The sequence below is a fragment of the Anopheles arabiensis genome, chromosome 2 (genome assembly GCF_016920715.1).
Source record: "Anopheles arabiensis isolate DONGOLA chromosome 2, AaraD3, whole genome shotgun sequence".
In the NCBI taxonomy this organism is placed as follows: domain Eukaryota; kingdom Metazoa; phylum Arthropoda; class Insecta; order Diptera; family Culicidae; genus Anopheles; species Anopheles arabiensis.
The window spans coordinates 104,409,534-104,431,512 of NC_053517.1; the positions used below are offsets into that span (position 1 = coordinate 104,409,534).

The following is a 21,979-nucleotide window of genomic DNA, read 5'->3' on the forward strand; positions in this document are numbered from 1 at the left end:
CTTCGGCCAGGAAAAATCCATGTGCGCTGCCTTCCCGCATAGAAGCACGGGAAAAGTTCGTTTTCTGGTCGATTTGGTTCCTTGCCATAGCGCTTAGTGGCTATTAATACTCATCATCAATCTCGCTGAGATAGACAAAATGGTGGTTCAGGGTTTAGCGTGGCTAACCTTTGTGTTTGTGTGCGTGTAGTGCACAAGACTTTATGGACAAAAGCAGTACGTGGCGATCTTCATAATAGATGAAGGTTACGGTGGGTGTATGTGTACGGAGCGCTTTGGTGGCAAAAGCTGATGGAGATCATCTACACCTTTGACTTTAGGAACCGGGCGCAGAGGAAAGGTAACAACACTCTTACGTCAAGCTGAGCGCGAAACGACCGTAGAAGAGCGGATGGGTACGAATGGAGGGGGAGGGGGGAATGCTGATAGATAAGAAAATGCTTCCCTACCGGGTTTCCCCCGGATTCTTCCATTAAACATTGGTCCTTCTCCGGAGGCGCATAATTTTCGCACCACTGCAAGATTGATGTGTGTGCTGTGTTCGATTCGGCAATCTCATCGATCCTGCTGCTGGTCCAAACCCTGGATCTGGTGGCCTATCCCCTTCGTTCACACTCTCCTCCTACCGCCTAGAAACCGTCGCCCGTTAATGTGATGCTTCCTTCCAGGCGTGTGCTAATGTGGCGTGCTCGGGCGAACTTGGTTCGCGGTCGTGTCGTGGCTGTATCGCGGCGCAATGACTGTTCCCGCAAAGTCGCTTGCTCTTCGTCCCTCCTCAGCAGCGAGAAAAACGTCGGGAAATGACGTCGCTACGAAATATCCTGCGGAGAGCGAACTGTTTGCCGGTAGGAGGTTCCCTATGTCTCATGAAAGGAAGCTGTGTGCGCCTTCACCCATCACTCTATCGACCTGGCAGTAGTGGGGTGGGCGCATCGCGTATTAATTATGCGGGTATTATTGTCCGCTTTATCACCGTGAGTTATGACATAATCGGAGCGCGCCTTTGAGCAGGAGAAAGCCTGCTGGTTACACTTGCACCAAGCAAATCCTTGTGAGACAACAAAGGAATAAGGAGAGCGAGCGGCTGAAGGGGGGATCAGATTGAGGGGCAGCTACTAAGCCTTCGCGGAACAGCAATAAAAAACAATTTTCATCCCTTCGCAAAGGCTCATCCGTCAAGCCGGCCTGGGAAGAGACGAGTTTTCAGCTGAAAGCGGTGTGAAAAGTAAGATGTGTCTTCGAATATCTTTTCCACGGTGGTGCTCGCTCGAATGACTCTGCTCTTAAATCATGTGGCGGCTTTTCCTTCCGTGCGAAGCTCCCTGATAGGCCGGCCCAAACACTCTGGGAGTCGATAATATTTGGTAAAGAGTGTGCGAGTGGTGGCGTCAGCCGCTGAATGCGATCATAAATCATAATGTAATAGCTCAATTAATTACGCATCGTAGAACGGCGCGCGGCATCCTCACCCCCCCCCCCCCAACAAGGCTTGATTTCTTTACCCGCCTTTTTCCCCTTCAATGGTTGTGTTATAGCTCAATTTTTCTTACTCCCTCCTTCCTGCTCGGTTATCATCTGTTTGTTACTGACGATTAGCGCCGGATCAGTAACGGCTATTCGCTCCTCCTCAACATCCATCCCCTTCCTTCTTTCACCTGCTATCAATCTTTTCGGAAGCATCAAATCTGACCTTTCACCAGCGTCTCATATCGAAAGGGAAGCGATCAATATTTCGGCAATATTTTCCTTTTAATCAAGTGTGTGATTGTGTGCGTGCGTGGGCTTGTTTTTGTCGAGGTGTTTTTCCCTTGTATTGCACGTGTTGTTTGTGTAGCTATTTCCCTTCAGGGCGCCGTTCAAATACGGAAAATTGAGGCTCGGGAGGCTTTGCTCGAGAAGTGTTGTGTATGGAATTTACAAAATTTAATTTACCCTCATCTTGTTTCTCTCATCTTTCTTTCATACGATCGTTTTTTTATTTTTTCCTAATATAATTTAAACAGGTCTGTATTGCAAAATCCTACCCCAAAACGTTGTAAGCTAATAGCCTGCACGTGAATAATCGCAAACAACTTGTACACGATGTTCAGGCTGAAGTAAGATTTATGTGCATGGTTAATGTAGCTCGTTGACGCCAGGGGACCTTGTTTTCCAAAATCTTCTACGAAAAATAGCACTGAAAGGTTCGAACATTTCATCTTATTTGGGGATTTTGTGTATTAACTTTAGCTGTTTTAACTGAAACTGTAATCAATTTTGGGGTGAATTTATTTACATTAATGGGTTTATATGGAAACACATTACTTCCTACTTCATAATTATCTTTTTGAAAATTTTCCCTTTTGCAAGCGTCCGCAATTTTATGAAAAAAGGATAATGCAACACAACACTGTTTATTCCCCAAAAAGATAGTCAATATGTACCTACGATCCATTTATCCACTGACTGAAGAGCGAAAGCTGAAAATAGCTGCAATTACACGGCTGTGTGTCACAGTTCGTAGCACGGTACGCTTAATGTTCATTCAAGTTTCTGAAATATCCGATGATAATGGGGATGCTCGTGATGCAGCTTAAATACGGTAGCGCAAAAGTGCATGCTCTGTTGTACCGGGAAATTTGGACTATGGAATATGGGCGCTATCGAAAATGATGTCTGTTGTTAAGCTCCAACCAAAGAGCAACTTTGTAGCGCCCTCTGGATGAAAACAAGCTCACTTTCCTATAGTGCGTTTGTTATCGGTTTAGCAATACGGAACCCGAGAGGCTAGAAGCAAGCTGGTGTTGATTGAACGCACAATTTGTGTAATCGGATTTAGATCAAAATCGAATTAATTGAATGCTGCGGCTCTACCGTCATCTATGCGCTCCACTGCCCTTTCTGCCCCTCTAGAAAAAAGGGATGCGTTTCATCTGACAAACATTGTCCCCGCCAAAAACCGAAAAGGGGAGGCAGCCTCCACTAAACCAGCACAACAACCAACCAGAAATTCTGGCTGTAACAGACCGGCCGGTGAAAAGCAGATCCTAGCAGTCTAACATTCGATCAAACATCCCGAACAGCAACCGGTAGCTTTTCTAATACAGTTCTGGGGCCTTTCGTGGAAAGTGAATGAAAATCTGTTACATCGTCTCTTTTGGCGCCCGTGCCTGTTATCGCGCTTGATCCGGCTGCTAGAATGTGCGGGAAATTGCTTCCGTCAAATAGTGAAATCAATTTATTAGGTAAGTGGGGAAGATTAAAGAGTGGTTCACACCGTGGCGGCGCCCCCTCCCGACGCTATCAGCAGGGCGGGTGAGTGAGGCTGAACGCGTAGCTTCGTGCCTATCAGATGGATGGATAAGATTGATTTTGGCAGAATTGATTGTTGCCACAGGTTTGTTTGGGTTTCGGCTTAAAATGCGTTCGAAAAACACGCTGCCAGGTTAAAACGCTTGCCTGCCCATTTAAGCGATCAAACTTAGCACAAACAGGATTGTTGACGATTGAGGAAAATTGGATTTTTGGTTATTTTTGAGCTTTTTCCAATGATTGTTTTCGTTTGATTTTTAGAAGGTTTTAGATTGGTTTGATATTGAACGATGTCAAGATAGGTACATTTCAGCCTAAAGGTATGCAATATGCATGGCAGAGTGACCCTAATAATACGATCGTTTAGCATTGTTAGCAATAACTATTCATTTTTGTTGTTAAAATTGTGAAAATATGCCTTAATCATCTCTTTTAGTTGAGATACGAAAAAAATATACTTATATTCCGTTTACTATCCTGTCATAGTTTTGTACATCGTTGTGTGTCACAATAAAATGATAATTTACTATTTGCGCTTTCGCGCGTCGAACAAAAAATAAACGATGCACTCGCCAACACTCCAACACACCAACACAATCAAATATGTATGGCAAACGATTAAACGCAGACGGGCTGATTATATGGAGCACGTTTACCCGTTAGCACGTGCCTGTTTTCAACAAGCTAATTAATTTATTGAATTACATTTGAGTCACGTAATGTGTAACCTGTTTCGTGTGAATGCAACCAAAACCTACCACCAGCCCTACGTGTGTGTGTGTGTGTGCGTGCGTATGTGTGTGGTAAGCCGTTCCAACATTGAGTGTGGAGGTGGTGGCAATCGAAAACGACAACGACCGTCTATTGAACTGCAAATAAAATGAAGTGCGCACGGGTCGATTTTAATGCCGCTGTGCTGTGGCTGTTGCTGCAACTACTACATAATCGATGCAGCAGTTCGTTCGTTGGGTGTTGTTGCCGTGCCTGCAGCCTGTTGACTGCATCTAAATGATCCTTGTTTGATGTTTATCACGAGATGAAGGCAACCTCCCGTTTCGAACAAGTGGAACATTGTATGATAATTAGCTGTCGCAATGTTGGCAAACCACACCTGGGTTCGGGGACTGCATTGGGCAACGTTTGGGGCAAAAATGAGTTTGAACTTTGTTTAGCTATTGTAGTGGAGTTTAGAATGTATTTCATGTACTATCGAAACACAATGGTAATTGCTTCATTTGGAACTCCAAAGTGCAAGTTTCCAATGACATGGTACCTTAAATTATGACCCATAAGATTAATTTTATTCAATGCATCAGAGTATAACAATTAAAGTTGTCTCATTAAATATAACTTTTTTCTCTGCAAAAAATGGACACCGGCACGCTTGTTCTACGACTATCAATCATTCATTGTTTTGCGCTGTTAGAAAAAGAAGAGTAAATATTCCATCACAATCCTTCCAAGGTTATTGTGTGACGCATTTATGAAGAAAAAAAATTTGCTGTCATTTCACTCTCCCATTCGTCAATTGCTTTCTGTTTGCCTTCTGGAATATAATGAAAAATATGAAGGCTCATAAAAAGTACGCGCGAAGGGAAAGCTGTTAACGGTGCAGGAATCATTCTTTTAGCGGGCGATAAACGAGCGGCCAGGGGCGGAAATGAAAAGCTTTAAGCTTGGCTGCCGTTGCTGCTGCGGCTGCTGCCGCTGTTGCCGCCGCCGCTTGGCTCAACGAAACGATCGTAATTAATGAGGTCTTTGGCATTTTGGCTCGTTCGCACTTTCGTCATTTTTATGTATTCTTGCACAAGCCCGCAGACATCGAAGACATGAAGTAATGACCCGGCGCCCATCTGACTATTTCCCCCCTGGTCCGCGTCAACTAGCGCAAAACTTTCTGACGGATGTGTCGCACGCTTCGCGGCGGGACGACGACACATCTCGGTGTCTCTTATCTTGCTGGCACTGGTGCGCCCGACAGCACATTAACTGGCACATTTTCACAATCGTTAACCGAATTTACCCACCCCCATCGACACATCCGGATGCTTACTTCCACTTTCTTCTCACACCGCTCTTCGCTTTCTCTCTCTCTTTCTCTCCAGCAGCTATGTCGATATCGACGTCACCATCAACGCCGGAAATGACTCGGATCTGTCTGGTGGGCCCGGTGGCACAGGATGCGGCCACGCTGGCAGCGGCCCAAAGCCTCAAACTGCCGATCGTGACTTCCGACACCGGCGCGGAGTACATCGGGGACGACGACATCAGCATCAGCACCGTGTTCGTGCTGAACGACTTCGAAGGCCCGGTTTACGATGCGATCTACAAGGCGAAGCAAAGGTAAGGGGAGGGGGTGATGGTGTGCGGGATGTGCGTTTGTTGGTATCGATACGCAATCGGGGAATGTACTTTAACGGGTTTATTAAAGCTACCACACCAGTGCGCTCGCTGCGGCCTGGTGCCCATCTTCAACTTTCCAAAAGGGTCGTATTGCTTAACCGTTATTGCTCAGCGTGCGAATACATCGTACAGAGAAGCAGGAGAGTGTAGTGGGAAGGAAGAGTGGGGCCTCACATTTACGTAGATACTGTCAGGGAGTTACAATGTGCTTTTTTTCTCCTCTCCGCGAGCTAAAGAACCTGTCGAAATGTTGCTATAGTATCGTTGGCAGAACATGGTTTTAATTTATGCTGTCGTGAAAAACTCATTTCCATTTTTTATTGCGAATACTTTCTATTCTTACGATGACTTAGCTTTAAACCACATTTTGAAGTGTCGTAAGGGTAAATTGTTGCTGGTTTACGTTGGTAGTAAAATTAAATTTAGCTAGCAATATAATTTGAGGTCTTTATTTTGTGAGTGGGTGGAATGATTTTCGCTATGTGTTTCTTTCAACTATTCGATACTTGCATGCAATTGGGATGTAGTACGTTTTTTTACAGTAAAACAGTCCAATAACAGCTTAATAAATGTAATAGCACTGTTTAGGATGAATATTGCATAACTGTTGGCGTTATTAGGCGAATGCTGTTGAAAGTTGCATCATTGCCTACATTTAGGCGTTTAGTGAACAATCTCTTCATCAAAAGATCGACTGATGTTTTATTAACGTTAGAATTTCCATTACCTCTACCAACTATTCAGCGGAAAATTACCCATAACCTGTTTTAAATTTCATTTTCTACATAATTGTAGTTAAATTTCACTCGTCAATTAAGGACAGCTTTAGCAAGAGATGAAACCGTTCAAATGCGGCATGAAAGTCATGCGCACAGTTTAGTTTGCCCACGCGCTGTGCAGATTGAAGCCTTATCCTACCCTCCTAGCTCCGGAAGTTATCGATTATATCCATCGGCTGGAGTAGGAAAGTGATTCGTAACAACCCGTTTGGCTCTTAGCATTTTTTGTTTGGTTCGCTGTTCCACTTCATTGGATGAAGATTCAATTTGTCGAAAACGATAAAATCGGATTTTGTAACGATCGCCGCCACTACTCGGCGGGGTTGGGCTGGGGGCGATAAACGGGAACACGAACGCGGGAACTACTACGCCCTCTGAAATGCGAACGATATCAGGGCATGTATGAAGAATGGGTAAAATTTAATGTAGTCCGGCAATAAATATTTAGTGTGTGTACATCCGCTTCGCTTCACTGTGGAATCGTTCCCCCCGCCGCCCAGCCACTGTGACTGTGTGTGAGGATGTGGGGAGCAGAGAGAAGCGAAGGCTCATAAGGATTCAACATATTGCTGCTAACTTTCGCTCGGAAGCAACCAACAAAAAAAGAGTAGTAGTTTATGCTAGTGCGGTTGGTGCTGATCGACACCGATAGGCGTCGTTGGCTCGGTGCTGCGGAACACATTTACTCACAGTGCCTATTTACGTAAGGTTTGTTTTTCAAATTTCCCCTTTCGCCCTCCCTGAAAGTCACGTTATGACCGACCGACGAAAGTATGAATATTAGGGCTCTCGTCGCTGCATAACAAATATTGAATCATGTCCGTCCAAACTCGCGCGCTGACGGTGGATCGGAGGAAAGGGAGTAGTGGATCGTTCTAAACTAAATTATCTATTGAAAAGCTTTCCGCTCTGCTCTTTTCCTCCCACGGGTATGTGCAACCCTGTCGTACCGGGGACGCGATCATAATCGTATCAGCGAAAATATGTCATGGTGTGGAGAAGAGTCGGGCATTAGATTTTATGTAGCATGAAATCGTTCATAAAATAAGCAGATGGAAAGAAGGCGCCCGGGCCCGGCTGCGCTTGCCATCAAGGAAGTGGATATTGTTGAATGATCCGGAGAAGAAAGGCTTAACGGAGCGAGAGAGCCGGAGGTAGAGAGAGAAAGGATCGGAGAGTGCGGCAAAATGGGGGTTCAATTTATTGGACGCTATATAAATGCTGACGACGGCGGCGGGTTGCTGCGCTGCTCTGTGCGCTGTTTATGTTTTTTGATGAATTTGAGCTAAATTTTATGAGCGGATAATGCTAATTTCGAAGCGCGTGGGACGTCCGTCCGTGTTAGCAGTAATGTGTTGGCCCTGGTTTTGCAATGGCCTGTCACAAAATAAACTAAAGTTTTAGTGTTTTCCTTATGACGCTGTTATTTTGCTGTAGATGATGACAACAGGGTTGTTTTTGTGTCGTCTACTAGGTCGCATCGTGCCTGTCTTGAATGTGTTAAAGCCTGCACGACAAAGCTCTCTATTTTGCGAACCACGTTTTAAGATTTATAGCTGCGGTTTAGTCGCCACAGAATGATTTAAAGCCTTTCATTTGTTTTCAAGTTCCAAGACACGTGTTGTAAATGCATTTTGGTCCAATGGAAAAGCATTGAGTAAGGCTAAATATAGATGGATGGACATTAAAAAGGCCCGTTTTATGTCAGTTGATCTTGGTTATTATTAAAGTATGATCATCTTCAATATGCTATGCATCTTGGAGTGATAGGTACGCTTCAGTGCTTTCCGGTTGCATGCGTCGACTTCGGAGCACGAAAAATAATGAATACTTTATCGAACGACCGAAGAACTATCGATACCAAATGATAGCAAATGACACTGTGTGTGTGTGGATGCATGTGTGTGTGCTATGTGGCATCAGTATGATACTCACGTCCCCAATAAAAGCTATAAAATAACAATATCAATTTCTGCTAACCCTCGAAATGCGTTCGCGAACTTGCTTTCGTGGCCAGCTGCTGTGGGTTGTGGAGCATGTAGTACGCATAGCATCGGACTCAAAAGGGCACAGATTGTGTTTTCGACAGTGAGAAAGATACATAGAGAGAGAGAGAGAGAGTGTGGGAGATCATCTTGATGAGGACCATACACTTTAACCAACTCCATGCCAGCAGTCGAATAGCGAAGCCTTCACAGCTCTTGTCTTGGCACAGTAAACTGGTTCTGGATTCTAACAGCTTCGATCTATTTTTATGCGTGCGTCTGGTTGTGTATTGCATTTCCTGCATGTCTGTTGTGCTCATTTTGTGCAGATAATCAATTAACTTTATATCCTTTATGCCTCACTGATGTGTGGAGCTTGAGTTTGAAGCATCTCATATGACTTTGGTTTGTTTTTAATCATTTCTATCTGTGCAGTGGTTCATTGAAGAGTACTTCACTTTAAATCTTCCCAGTGCAATTGTATTACGAATGGAACGGAAGCTCCAGTGCGGAACAGAGCTTCCCGAACGGATTAGATGATGCCATTATCTCTGCATCTCAGGAACTTCAGGCATCTTCAAAGCGGCACTAAGCGACCGGTGCATTCTTGGAAAGATATAATTGGCACCAAAGAGCTCCTATGCCGTAGTTGATGCCGTCTGTCGGGCCAATTATGTCAGTTTTAATTCTTTACAGTTCAGCTCTGCTTGTTGAGGAGAGGATACATAAGCAAAAGATATTGTGAAGTTAACCACAATGCAGGCACAAGTCGAGAAAAGGAGGGCGGCAGCACTAGCACAACCCAATGCAATGCAAAGGGGGAGGGTGTATATCTGTCGATGCGTTTTACTTCTTGCAAGTGAATGTGCAGAACGCTGCAGAGGGGGATGGTTTGTGCAATTCTGCCAGAGCACAACTGCGCCCCATTCCAGAAGCATCGGTTGTGTCTGCTTCGGTGCTGAAGATTTTAAATGACCCATCAAGACTTCATCACCAACCACAAACCTGTGTAAAGTCGTCGGTTCTGCAGTTAAAGTGGAACGAACGGGAACCAAGAGTGTTGTTTTGCCTCGTCGTTCATTTTTCATGTTTCAGGCAAACCACGGCAAAATTGATGGAAACTTAAGTGAGGTAGAAAAATAATGAAGAAAAGCATAATATAGATGTCGGCTCTGCTGCGTCCGGCAGGGTAGAAAACCGCAAACATTTCCTCGTTCAATGGTGGGACCGTTTTGTGCCGGTAAACGTTGATCTCTGGAAAGGAAGGCTTGAAAGAGGCAAAGCACGCCTTCCGATAGCGATAAGGTTTAAAGATGCTTCGGTTCTGCTAAAGCTCTCTAGTATAGCAGATGACTCCCTTCCCTCCGGGGTATTAAGCTGTGGTCAAACCCTGCATCCATGTGCGCTGAAATGTAAACTCTTTCACCGGACATCCATCGAAAGATCCTCTCCCCAGTGACCGAGTCCTACCTGCACATGCACAACACACATCGTGCAAGAAGGTGTTGAGGTTTGTCGCTCACGTGTGTGTGTGTTGGCATAGTACGAAGCGTACGAAGCGTTTGTGCAGAGCATATGGACGCTTTTCCGAAGGCAAGATCGCCTTTGACCGCAGTGTGCTGCAAACCGTACATCCCACACCCGGGTGGGAATTCGAAAAGACCTCAAGACCTCACAACGGGACGGGCGAGTCTGAGTCGACGCCGTCCCCAAGGTGCAAACTCTTCTCGTCTGTGGCACGTTGAAAGCTCTCCCTTTTGGCTTTTGCCTCTAACCACCATCCGGGTCTATCGCTCCTGGAAAACAATAGCCCAACCGACCCGTTTTTCCAATGAATCGATTTTTCCCGATAGCCTATTGGGCGGCTTTTTTCTACCCCTCGGGTTCTTTAATACCGGTCGACCGTGTTCATCTCCTCCGACAAGGTCCCCTGAGCTGCTGTGGCTATGCAGCAGCCACACACAAAAAAGAAGCGTACAAGAAAACAATTTTCCGTCCCATTTTCTTGCAATTCTTCCGGTTCCGCTCGATGAAGTAGTCCTCCTCTTTCCCGCTGGACCTCTGGCTTCTTGTTCTTCTCCCTTCTCCGTCTGCTGACTATCCTGACTTGTCCGAGATCAGCCAAGAGCGTGTGCGTTTTCATCAGTCGTGCAACCCGCCGCTCCCTATTGTAGCATTCTTTCTAAGGCACATCGAACGAAGCTGCTGCAAAATGTGCTGAGTGAAATAATGACAATGAAGCGATAGTTTCGAACCCTCACCCCCCCCCCATCTTTTCTTCCCTCATTCTTCGCTAAAAAGACTGATGATGCTCTGGTGAATCATCATAGTTTTTTAATTATCCTGCAGCCTCTTCGGCCTCGAGTCCTCCCACCACCACAGCAACAGTACAGCAGCGCAGTGTGTTGTGTGGGAGCGCATCATCGTTGGGGGAGTTATCTATCTGTGTGTTTTCTTTTTGTGTTTTTTTTTCGCTTGATTTTCAATTTTCCTCTCGAGTTCGGTGGTGTGCCTGCCCGTTGTTTGGCTCCCCGTTGTCTGTGGCGCTCCCTTGCCGGTATTTTAACCGCAAGAAAGTTGTCGGTTTTTACCGCAGCTCATTAGTGCCTTTGCACGTCGTGCGCTTCGTCGTCTTCTTGCGTGGGCCGTGGTGGAGTTGTGGAGAAAGGAACGGCAGTGGGCAGTGGTATTGTGAAGAACACAAACTCTTTATTTTTTTTTTTGTTTTTGCCAAAGAAGGTGATAGCCACAAAGCATCAACAGCAGCAGCAGCAGTTCGAAGGAGTTATCCACCTAGGGTGTGCGTCATTCATGAAGAGATGCGACTGTGTTTTCTTTATCCAACATCATCCTGCTTGGACTTTTCAATTTCTTGGAAGAAAGCTTGTTTTTATTTGTGTTATAGATTGTGAATGTTTTGTGGCATTAAAAGTAGAATCCTTATTTTTATATGAATTTTCCTTTATTTTTACATCCCAACAGGAGCTACTAGTTCTGGTTAGTTGGTGCCGGTAGTTTGCCTGCGCTGATTAATTATCCTTCCTGCAGGTTCTGCGGTGTTAGCCGGAGTTTGCTTCCTTGTGCAAGTACTTTTCAATGTGGTGCCTAACAAGCAAAACATGGCTGTTTACAAATGATACCTTTCCTCAGCTTTTTTCCCCTTTCTATCTTCAATTTGCAAACAAAAAAGGTAACAAGTTCTCTGGCTCCCTCCCGGCGGCGGCGTGTCTTCTCCAATTCTTTCCCCGTCAAGACAATGATGCCTTGTTATTTTTGTGTTGGCACACCGTGAGCCGTATGTCGTCTCTCCTTTTCCTAGTTCAAGAGTTTGCTTTCGATCGGTTTGGCTCGAGGCGACGGCGACGGGTCTTTCGCAAATCGTTTCCCACAATCTCTCTCTCTCGTTGGACCCTTGTTTGAAGAGCGGGAAGAAACGGCTAAACCGGTGCAGCAAGGGGTAAAAAAGGATTTCACCAAGTGCTTAAGGGGAAGAGCGCACTTCGGGCTTAGTGAAAACTGAGAAGGACAAAAGAAGAAGCAAGGGAAGCGCTAAAAACCAAAGGGAAAGAAAAATAGAGCCAAAGCAAAGACAAACCAGCGCTCACTTCCCACCCAAAAAAAACAAGGACCTCGAGAAAGGAACGAAAAAGTTATACTAATATTTGATTTTAATGAAGATGCTTGTGTTGAAAAGTTTGGGCACCAATTTGGGGCTTTTCTTTGTGGGTTTTAGGAATTGGAATGGAAATGGTTTGACCGCAGGGGGGGTGGGAGTGGAATTGAGGGGGACTTTGGAATGTTTCTCTTCGTCCCAAAACGGTCCGCTTCGGAGGGTAAAAGTTCGATATGATAGTGTGCTCGATGTGTGTGTGTGGCAGCTTAGAGAAATAGTTGTGCAAATTGTATGTGGTTTTTACCTGTCCTTAGAATGTGTATGTTCCATATCCCTTTTGTTTTGAATTTTCCGACATGTGTGCTAATTTTTATCTCCCTTTCTATCTTTCTCTCGTTGCAGAATCCTCGGACCACCGGCCTTACAGCAGGCTGTAAGATTCAGTGAAGGTTTGGTGTGGAACAATCGCCCGATCTACAACTACTGCATGCGCGGCGTCATCACGTGCTTCACCGGCATACGCAAGAAGGACGAACTGGTAAGCACTTTTCCTCCGACCGACGGTCGGTCGGTCTCCCTTAACAGTGTAATTTGCGTAATGAAGACGATGAGGACGAGGAGCCGAATTTTTGTGCGAAAGCAGAACGTTATGGCTCACAGGGGGAGGGAGAGTATATGCTTGTAAATGGGACGGGTTTGGTGCTTGATTGTGAGTGAGTGTGTGTGCTTGTTTGTTTTGGAACGGACAAAGAGACCTACCCCGCCATCATCCCCAGAAAATCTGAGAGGAAGCGGGAAAATCAATGATGGAAGGTTTCATCCGTTTTCTGCCCCAAAAGCTTGATTAGCTCGTTTGTGTGTCTGTGTGATCGTTGGCCAGTTTTTTTTTTTTTTGGGAGAAGATAGCATTGGCAAAGGTTAATGGTTGTTGCTACACTGGTTGGCTTTCCCTTTCGCAGAGCCGGTCTGCAAGATTTCAACGAAACCCAGCAATTACCCTTTCATTATTGAATTTAGTTCGTCGGCCGTCTCTCGGTACAAGGGAGAGGATGACCTGGGACACGACCGCCATTTTTGGCGTGCGGATACGGCTCTCGGAACCTGTTCACCGGTCGTGGAGCTGTGGCGTGGGGGGAAATAAGGGGAAAAAGGTTGGAGATGCTTACATAATCGATGGTGGTCAGAATTGTTGAACTCGTCCCTAAATCTTCTATCCCTGCAGCCAAATGGACAGCCTCTTGCCCATCAGGTACAACGAACTATATTCGTCCTTCTTGTCCTCGTCTTTGTGCCTGCCTGCCTTCGGTTCGCAAAAGGGGAAACAATTTTGCATAATTTCCTTTATTGAGCTTTAGCGGAAAATCGGCCTGGCTGGCAGGCAGGCAGTAGTGCGTACATCATCCTGCTTTCGCTGCTCTCCCTCCCCCCCCCCCCCCCCCTTGTTAGTGGACAGTATAAGGTTAGGTAACACGCTGTTGTAACCCCCGTTTGGACCCAGGGCGACAATCGTCTGTTTGTGTGTCGTCAGACATTCTGAGGGGCAGCGGAGAAAGAGAAAGGGGGGGAGGGAAGCGAGCGTAGCAAATTGATTCCTGCTGCGATTATTAATCAGCTCGGACGCTCGGTGTTTGAGTTTGAGCAAAACGTGACAGCAGTCTCCCGGGCTGCTCCGACTCGGACACGTCCAATCGATTCCAAGGATTGAGCTGCTGCTGTCCAGTTGTTTGTGTGTCTCCTCTTCCTTTTGTGTCTGCCTTGCTGTGGAAGGATATTCCACCCAGGATTCTAGGCACCGATGAAGACGTCATTAGTGAAATTGATTATGAAGGCCGCGTGTCCCGTTGTGTTCCGTTCGCCTTTAACGCTACGATCTGCGAATTGTCGTTCGCTGACAGCCGCCCCCGGCTGCGCTTCCTTACGGATGAGGATGAGGCCGTTGTCATTACAGTTTTCCGGTTGCAGGACAGTACGTACGCACCCGCTCCCTTTGGAGGTCCCTTTTCTCTTCGTCGAATTCTCTAACCAGCGCTCTTCGCTCGCAAGGTGTTGCGAGATTGTTGGTTTTGGTTTTGGAGCAAAGAGAGGAGACTCCTTAAATAACACCGCCGCGCCCTATTCTTGGAGGACGTGCTGTACCTTATCTCGCCAGGTGCCTTACTTACTTCTGTACTTCGAATTTCGTCCTCCACCTCCTTCTGGTGGGTGGACAGTCTGATTCCGTTCTCCGGTCACGTGCCCCTACTGGTTATGGCCTTATTATTATCCTTGCTTATGGAGTTCGGAATGGGAAACGATTGGGTGGGGAGCAGAACACAAGATAATAAGAGGTCCCAGCTCGGGTTGGGCAGTGGCAAATTGCAACAACGTTCGGGTCAGAATTGGCGGGAAGATGTTGTGTGCTTGATTGGATGTTTTTGAAATCTGTCTAAACCATCATGCCTTCCATTTCTTCTGTGTGCTGCTTTGCCGCAAAAGAACGCTCTTGCTATGGTGTGTATTTACCGTGTGTGATTGTCCTCTTAGGGCTGGAAGCACAAATCCATCCAGTGCTGAATGAGGACCTATCATTGGATCCTTGTGCTGAATAATATTTGATGAATAATAGATGCCAAGCGCGAGGAGGCGATAAAGCATCTGTGAACCATAAACAATTTCCAACTCTAACCTCGGTAAGCTGTACTGCTGTAAGGGGTCTTCTATTGCAGTCATATATTGGTGGCCGTCATGTAGACATCTTTAATATCTGTAATTCCGCTTCGGAACGCGTGTACATTTAATTGCTCCTAATTGTTGCTGTTCTTTGCCCGGTCGGTGGTGCCTTCAATACATTCAACCGCCGCCGAGCGGGAAGTTGGAACGACATCGGTACAGGAAATCACTTACAACTCACGCTGCGAAGGAACTCACCCTTGCCCTTGATTCTACTACACCAGTTCTTGGTATGTACATACACCACGCACACGCTGAGAGAATGAGATGCTGTGCTGTGTTGTGTGGCGTATATTAAATGAAGTAATATGTTTCTATCCCCTCATTGCGGATCGTTGCTCCGCGTGGTGTGTGGCAGCCTAAAAATGGCCATCTTCTGTGGTTACACCATGCTACCGTGCCGTCTCCGTGTACCTGTGCAGAATACAAAAGCCCGCAAACCCCTTCCGGAGACGACGACGACGACGACGGCGGTACACGAATGTAATGAGAATATGTAAAAGAATCAAGGCACGAAAAACACCACGCCACCACGTACACAATGAATGTGATTTTGGGTTAGGTTTTCTGGGGTTTGATAAGGTTTCGACATTTTGGGGGACGATTCGGCTGTGGCAAACGAGTACACAGTGGCAGTTAAGCTGGGAATATTTGGTTGAGGTTGTTTGGATGGAAGGGGTTCAATTTTCGTGACACATTAGTTTTATTCCGAATGCTCCGGTGTTGTGAATGTGTGACAGCAGCAAGGTGTGGTGTACGGCTGTGGTTGGTGATTTTGTATGGCGAAATTATGCTTATTTTAGCAGCTTGTTGTTGTAGGTCACATTGCTACATTCGCTTTGTACACTGGCACGTGCACTGATTACTGTGGAGCATCCACACGAGGGAAGGGGGTCTGATCGATCGAGTGAGAGGGAGACTGGCCTTTTCTTTGCTTGTGCTTTGAGCATAGATCGTAATTTGCTAATCCTAATTGCTTCATCTTTTTCTTCTTCTACTTCACAGACACATCTGGTGCATTTGATTCATTCGATGGGCGGCTCGATACGGAAAGGCATGGACACGAAGGTCACCCATTTGATCTGCAACTCTAGCGGAGGCGAAAAGTATCGGTAAGTTTCGGCGTTGCTAATAAAACAAAACACTCAAAACTAAATCCACGTTATTTTGCAACCTTTTTTTTATTTTTTGGTTTTAGGTACGCCATGACGTTCCGGTTAGCAATCATACGCCCGAACTGGGTGCTGGAGGCGTGGAAAAACCGGCACGATCCTAACTTTTCCGCCACGATCGAAACGTTCACCAAGCAGCACCGGCTGAAAGCGTTCGAGGGGCAGAAGGTGTGCTTCTTCGGCTTCCCGGAGGAGGAACAGCAGCACATGATCGATGTGCTGCGCACGAACGGTGGCATCCCGACCGATCTGGAAGATCCGGAATGTTCGCACGTGGTAAGTGTGTACTACCCTTCCTTCCCCCCTCTGGCCGTTGTGTGTGTAAACTGTAGCATGTCGCTTGGAGGAGAAGACACCAAAACTCACGACTAATTGTGTTGCACCTCTATCTTTGTCGACGTTTTGGGAGGGGTTTTTTTAGCTGATTCAAAGGGGCAGAGCAGTGGTTAGAATTGTTCTTCTTCTTTGCTTTTGTCTGTCGCTACTGTGTACTGGTGGGCCGGTCGTATGTTTTGTAATTGTTGTCTTTATGTGCAGTATGTGCTCTGGTATCGTTTTCGAGTGTGTATTTGTTCATGTAAATTGTAATTTTAAAATTAACCCACTTTAACGGGCACATAATGCTAGGCATTAAATACACACACGCCACATCAGCTGCATGTTTGGGAAAGATCGATTGATCAATTACTGAGCTTGAATGAGCGTTGTTTGCGGAGAGGCGATCGGGGTGTATCATAAACCATCACAAAAAGAAAAACAGGAAAAGCATAGCGGAGGGAAAAAGGAAAGGAAATCAAATCAATCTTCAAAACGAAATGAAACGGCAGCCAACAAAGTAATACAACTAACTTCCGCTTTCCAATTAGAACATTTCCAATTAATCGCACGAAACGCAGGCCTAAATGTCCATAGACAACGAATAGTGCAATATGTGGTAGATGTCGTTGGGCTGCATTCCACACCATTCATAACTCCTACAACTCCCCAATCCATCCGTCCAATCGGCACACCTTTTCATCAGCAAGCAGCACAACTAACAACTAATTCCCGCATGACGCTTTCTCACCTCAAGACCACGTGGAAAAATCAACCGCTCAATGGGGTTGGAAAAGGGGCATCATATTCAGGGGAGCGTTATGTTGCGGTTTTCCATAGAATCGCGTAAATCACCTCCCTACCCTGACAGTGCTTTCCAGGGGGAATCTGGTCCCGGATGTGGAATTAGCCACCAGCAGTAGTAGTACACTCAATAAGTGCCGTTGGCGACTATCGCTAATGCCCTTTTAATCGAGTGTGTAATAGGAGCTTACGACATTATCGTTACCCGCCGTCAGTGCACGGACAATCTGTCCCGCCTCTGCCGCTTCTTTTCCGTTGGTTTTCCACCCACCACCACTCCCTGCTCCCTGCTAGTATGCTGATTAACCGACAATCGGTCTGGGGAGAGGATTCCAATCTGGGTGTGTCTCTATCGCACGTTGCGTGGATTTCAATTATATTGTTTCAATTATTTAGAGCGCCTATGCCTACGAACCCACACCCACCTATCACCGACATACTCCTAGTCTGTCACCCTCTAGGTAGCCCCCTGTAGAGTACTAGAACCCGATTTAATTTATATGCTGTATAACTTTTTAAATCGCGTCCCGATTGATTTCCATTCTCGCGCGCGCTCACTCGTTTCGCTAGCTACACAGTAAGCGCGCACACACACACACACACACATAGTCACGTAGTAATGGATTGGGAAATTTATGACCGGCCAACCCTCCTCTCCGCTTCAGCCACAACTTTACACCATGCGCGCGTGTGTGAGTGTGTGAAACTGTCGTCCTCGTTCAAAGGACTCTCTCTCTGCTGCTGCTGCTGCTCTGGGCGTTTTGATATATGATGCCGGGGTTTACAATTTATTCAAAGTGTAATTAATGGACGGTCCTGGTTGGGTTCCGCTTTTCACTTCCTCCCCGCAGTTCATTAGGCTTATCCTTCTACCACCCTCCCTCACCAGGAAGCACACTGTTGAACGTTCTGTGAGGATCCTTCTTATCCTGGCTCCCTCTCTGATCTTCCTCCTCACAATATCCTTTTGATAAAAGCGCGACCATGTAGCGCTGCCCGCGGGATGTGTGCATACATGCACATCACATCCCCCCCGCGTCCGTTTTCCAATGGTCTAAAGCTGGTGAAGTTGGGACCACCGAATCTGAAAAGCTTTAATTGATTAATTGCTACCATCGCATACTCTTCGTCCTTCCGTGTGAGTATGTGCCTTCAACGAGGGAACTTCGGGTGGCGCGTACTGTGTGTGTGTGCGCGCGGTTGATGCGTGGAAAGCCCGTGGTCGCTTCCGAAAAGCGTGCGAGCGTGCGGTCGCTCGGGTGTGGGAAGGGATGCGTCCGGTGATTTGTGGTGTGTCCATCAGCGGAAATGGTTAAATAATTGATCATAAATCAGATATCACTGATATCGGGATATTGGAGCTGTAGAAGGAGGGGAGGGCAATTGGGGCGGGTGTGTGTGTGCGTCCGATATTATAGATTGTAGTTTGGAGATATTGGGCGTACAATGTACAACTGGTTTTGAATATTTTGGCAGGGCTTTGATAGTAGTTCAAAGGAAATAGAATCCTCTCAACTTCCCTCCTACCACCTCACCATCTCTCTCACACTCTCTCTGTGGGACACTGGGACACGGCCGGTCTGCTCCAAATTGTCCCGCAATAACTGTTTCCAAAAGCTGCATGAACACACCATCGACCATATTAACTCACTTTTGCAGGTAATGCCAAACACGGGCGCACACTTGATCGATGCAACCATGCCGTTGGAGAGTGTTTCGCCGAAGAAACTGGCCACCGTTTCACCACCAGCAGCAGCAGCAGCAGTAGCGGATGTACCTGGGAGCGAAGAGCCTGAAGCGAGGGAGTTGAAGCAGCAGCAACCACAGGAGAGCAATGCCGGAAAGGAAGCCACCGCGGCACTACCGTCCCTGCCGGAAGAGAACGAATCGACGGAAGGAATGGCAGCAGAGCCGGCAGGAAGCCGCAACGATCGGAACGGCGATCACATGCTGAGCATTGCGGAAAATGACAACAATCAGAATCAGTTTGCGGAAAGCAGCATCACCCGCCCGGCGGTGCCGTACATTGATGAGGGAGCAGCACCGGAACCAATGCCGGCAGCAGCTACAACAAACACTGCTGCACCAAAGCAGGACGGCATCGTGCTTACATCCGGCGAAGCGAACGAATTTCTCAACCCGAACAATCTTTCACCCATTTTAAAAACCGAACGGGGCGGCGGCAGCATGGTGGACGAGTCGTTCCGCCGCATCGTGGAGGAGAAGGATGAGGATGATGAGGACGATGATACCATGGACGATTACGTGATCGCTAGCCGGGAGGCGTACAAGCGCAAACGGCAGGAGGATAGCTTCGACGACCCATCGCTCCTGTCGGTGGACATTTCGATCGCATCGACCGTCGCCGGCGCCACCAATGGTGGGGGTGGTGGTGCCCTACTACTGCACGGCGGTTCGGCCAAAAAGCCGAAGCTGACGCGGACGGGCTCGATTACGCGCGGCATACGGCGTAGCATGAGCTTTGCCGCGATCAAGACGCCGATCAAGACGATGCTGCGGTCGCGCCGCAGCTCGGTCGACCCGAACGCGTCGAACGCGTCGATCAACAACACGATCGAGGCGACGTTCAACGAGTCGATCAAGAAGCCGGTGAAGGAGAAGCTGCGCAGCATCCGGGACAAGATCACGAAGAGCGGCAAGAAGGACTGCACGCCCAAGACGATCAAGGGCCGGGGTTTGATCACGACGGCCAATCTGGACAGCTTGAAGCAGGTGTGCAACTTCAAGTCGGTGGATGGCGGGAAGGCGGCCGTGGTAGTGTCGGCCGGACCGCACACGCCCGAGCAGTGCAAGGATCGGAGCGAGGTGGACTTCAAGACGCCGGTCGCGCCGGTTGCCGCCGCCAGCTTTGGCGGGCAGAACGGTTCCGCTACGAAGATGCTGACGCGCAGTCGGGGCAAGATTGGGAGCTGTCTGGCGAAAGGTGCAGCAACACTGCAGCAACGCCACTCGATCGCGTCGATTGGTGGAGCAGGAGCGGATGAGGAGGATACGCTGATGGAGCTGGACGAGGAGGAGGCGGTGGCGGCGGCTAAGGCTACGAATGCCGTTTCTTCGATGGCGGTCGACGAGGAGCAGCTGGGAAAGAATGTCGATGCCGGCGCCGGCGTTGGTTCGGAAGATGCAGACATGATGCCGGTATTTATAAAGCAGCACCTTCTTCGTAATGTCCCGATTGATCTCTCTCCCAAGTTCTTTCAACCCTGTATTGTTTTTCGAATCGATCAGAGTATGCGAACGGGTCTTGTGATGAGATCCCCAAAACCAGTAGTATCAAGCATCCCTCCCGGTATATCTTTAGTGTAATCTAGCACACATCACTTGGTGGTAATTCCTTTACTAATTATTGTATCTTAGAGATCGACTCCAAGCGATTTGTTGAACAGAATTCTGATTTGTTGTGGACGATAGACGATTTTATGTAGGTGTGTGTATGCGAATGTCTGAAACCAACTTCACATGAGGGTGCGCTCAACATGAAGAGAGTTTTGCTGTTTCCAATATGAAAAGAGGACGAGGAGGAATCGAATTAATTGAAAGGAGAAAACTACAGTAAGCCCACTAATTGCTTTGTCAATGGTGTGTGCGTGTGTGCGTGTGCTTGTGTGGCGGCAAAGCGAACAGATCCAATTACGAGTTACGAGATGGTTTTAAGTGCAATTTCAACAACCGCTGGTATACACACCCAATTTCGCCAAGCTTTAGTTGGTGGTCGATTGCGTGTCTCTCCTCCCTCACCTCCGACTCCCCAAACCGACTCAGCCATCCCAACAATGGACTCTGGACGATTGCTCACCCCTCTCCTGTGCATAAGTCGTCCAAGGATCACTTCTTCGGGTTCGGGCTTTCTGCGCCCGCCAGACCATACATGAGTCGGGAGGAGCAAATGTGCTGCCCGGCTCGGCTGGCCGGCGGCAATCACTTAATCTGGATTATCCGGATGTTACTCCGAATCCACGGAGTGTGGGGTTCCAGTGAGCTCGTCGGTCTAGTTGTGTGGGAGAAGCGGGTTGCGGGGTAGAACAAGGCGATGATGCTCTGTGTTCTCAGCCGTGTTTCGGTATTCTTTTTTTTATGGCATTTATTTCGCAATGCTTAAATGTCTGTTAACCTGCGGGATATGTTGTTGCTGGTGCAAGAATTGTGCTCAATTGGTAGTTTTTGTTCTTTCTCTCTCTCTTTCTCTTTCCGCGTGTTTTGTACAAGCGTGTTCGCGCCCAGCAATGCGTTGTTGTAATTCCTTGTTCGGGCGGAGAATTAAACAGTTGTATTGTGTTTTGCTTTCGTGATTTTCGTGATTGTATTGCACGATGTGTATTGTATATTGCTTTGTTCGATGTATAATCGGTTTTTTGGTTTGCGATTGCGTTTTTATTATGTGTCTGCATTTGTCCTTAAGAGATTATGAGCATTCAATTATATGATTTTTTGTTGTTGTGATTTTTCAAACATTTTGAACTGAAAGAAATGAGTAATATGAGGGGTTTTCGCAAGCGTGATTTCGAACTTGATTTCGCAAGCGTAGCAACGTTTAACGCAACCGCGGCAATTGACAGGACAACGGCATCAGTTGTTTTCGGAACGTCATCATGCGTAAGACAACCTTTGCCCTTGGTATTATCGCAAGCGCGGTACACAAATGCTGTTGCGGCTTGAAACAATCGTTTAACCAGCGCTTGTTAACGTGTTCAAAGTAATGCATACACCCGAAAATCAAAAGTACAGAAATATTTCGGAAATTTTTGCTAAAATCTCCAAAAAACTTGTAAACAACCCTGTTTTCAAGCTGTCAATTGCCCTAAATCCGTTTATACTCTTGTAGTTGGATACTTCCTTGAATACGCAACACTGGAATTGTAATATTGCGTACCGCGCTTGCGAAATCAA

General features: G+C 47.0%; 1 protein-coding gene across 4 annotated transcripts in view; it reads left to right on the forward strand.

Annotated features, from left to right (window-relative positions):
- LOC120894363 (protein ECT2) overlaps positions 1-21,979 on the forward strand; it is a 77,030-nt gene that overhangs the window by 47,782 nt on the left and 7,269 nt on the right. For 2 of the 4 annotated variants that reach the window (XM_040296892.1, XM_040296889.1), the window contains 5 exons: positions 5,397-5,634; positions 12,474-12,609; positions 15,786-15,892; positions 15,979-16,228; positions 18,731-20,230. In XM_040296892.1, coding sequence (XP_040152826.1) covers positions 5,397-5,634; positions 12,474-12,609; positions 15,786-15,892; positions 15,979-16,228; positions 18,731-20,230 — 2,231 coding nt within the window. The remainder of the gene's footprint in view (positions 1-5,396; positions 5,635-12,473; positions 12,610-15,785; positions 15,893-15,978; positions 16,229-18,730; positions 20,231-21,979) is intronic. The other 2 variants (XM_040296890.1, XM_040296893.1) reach the window with 2 other exon arrangements.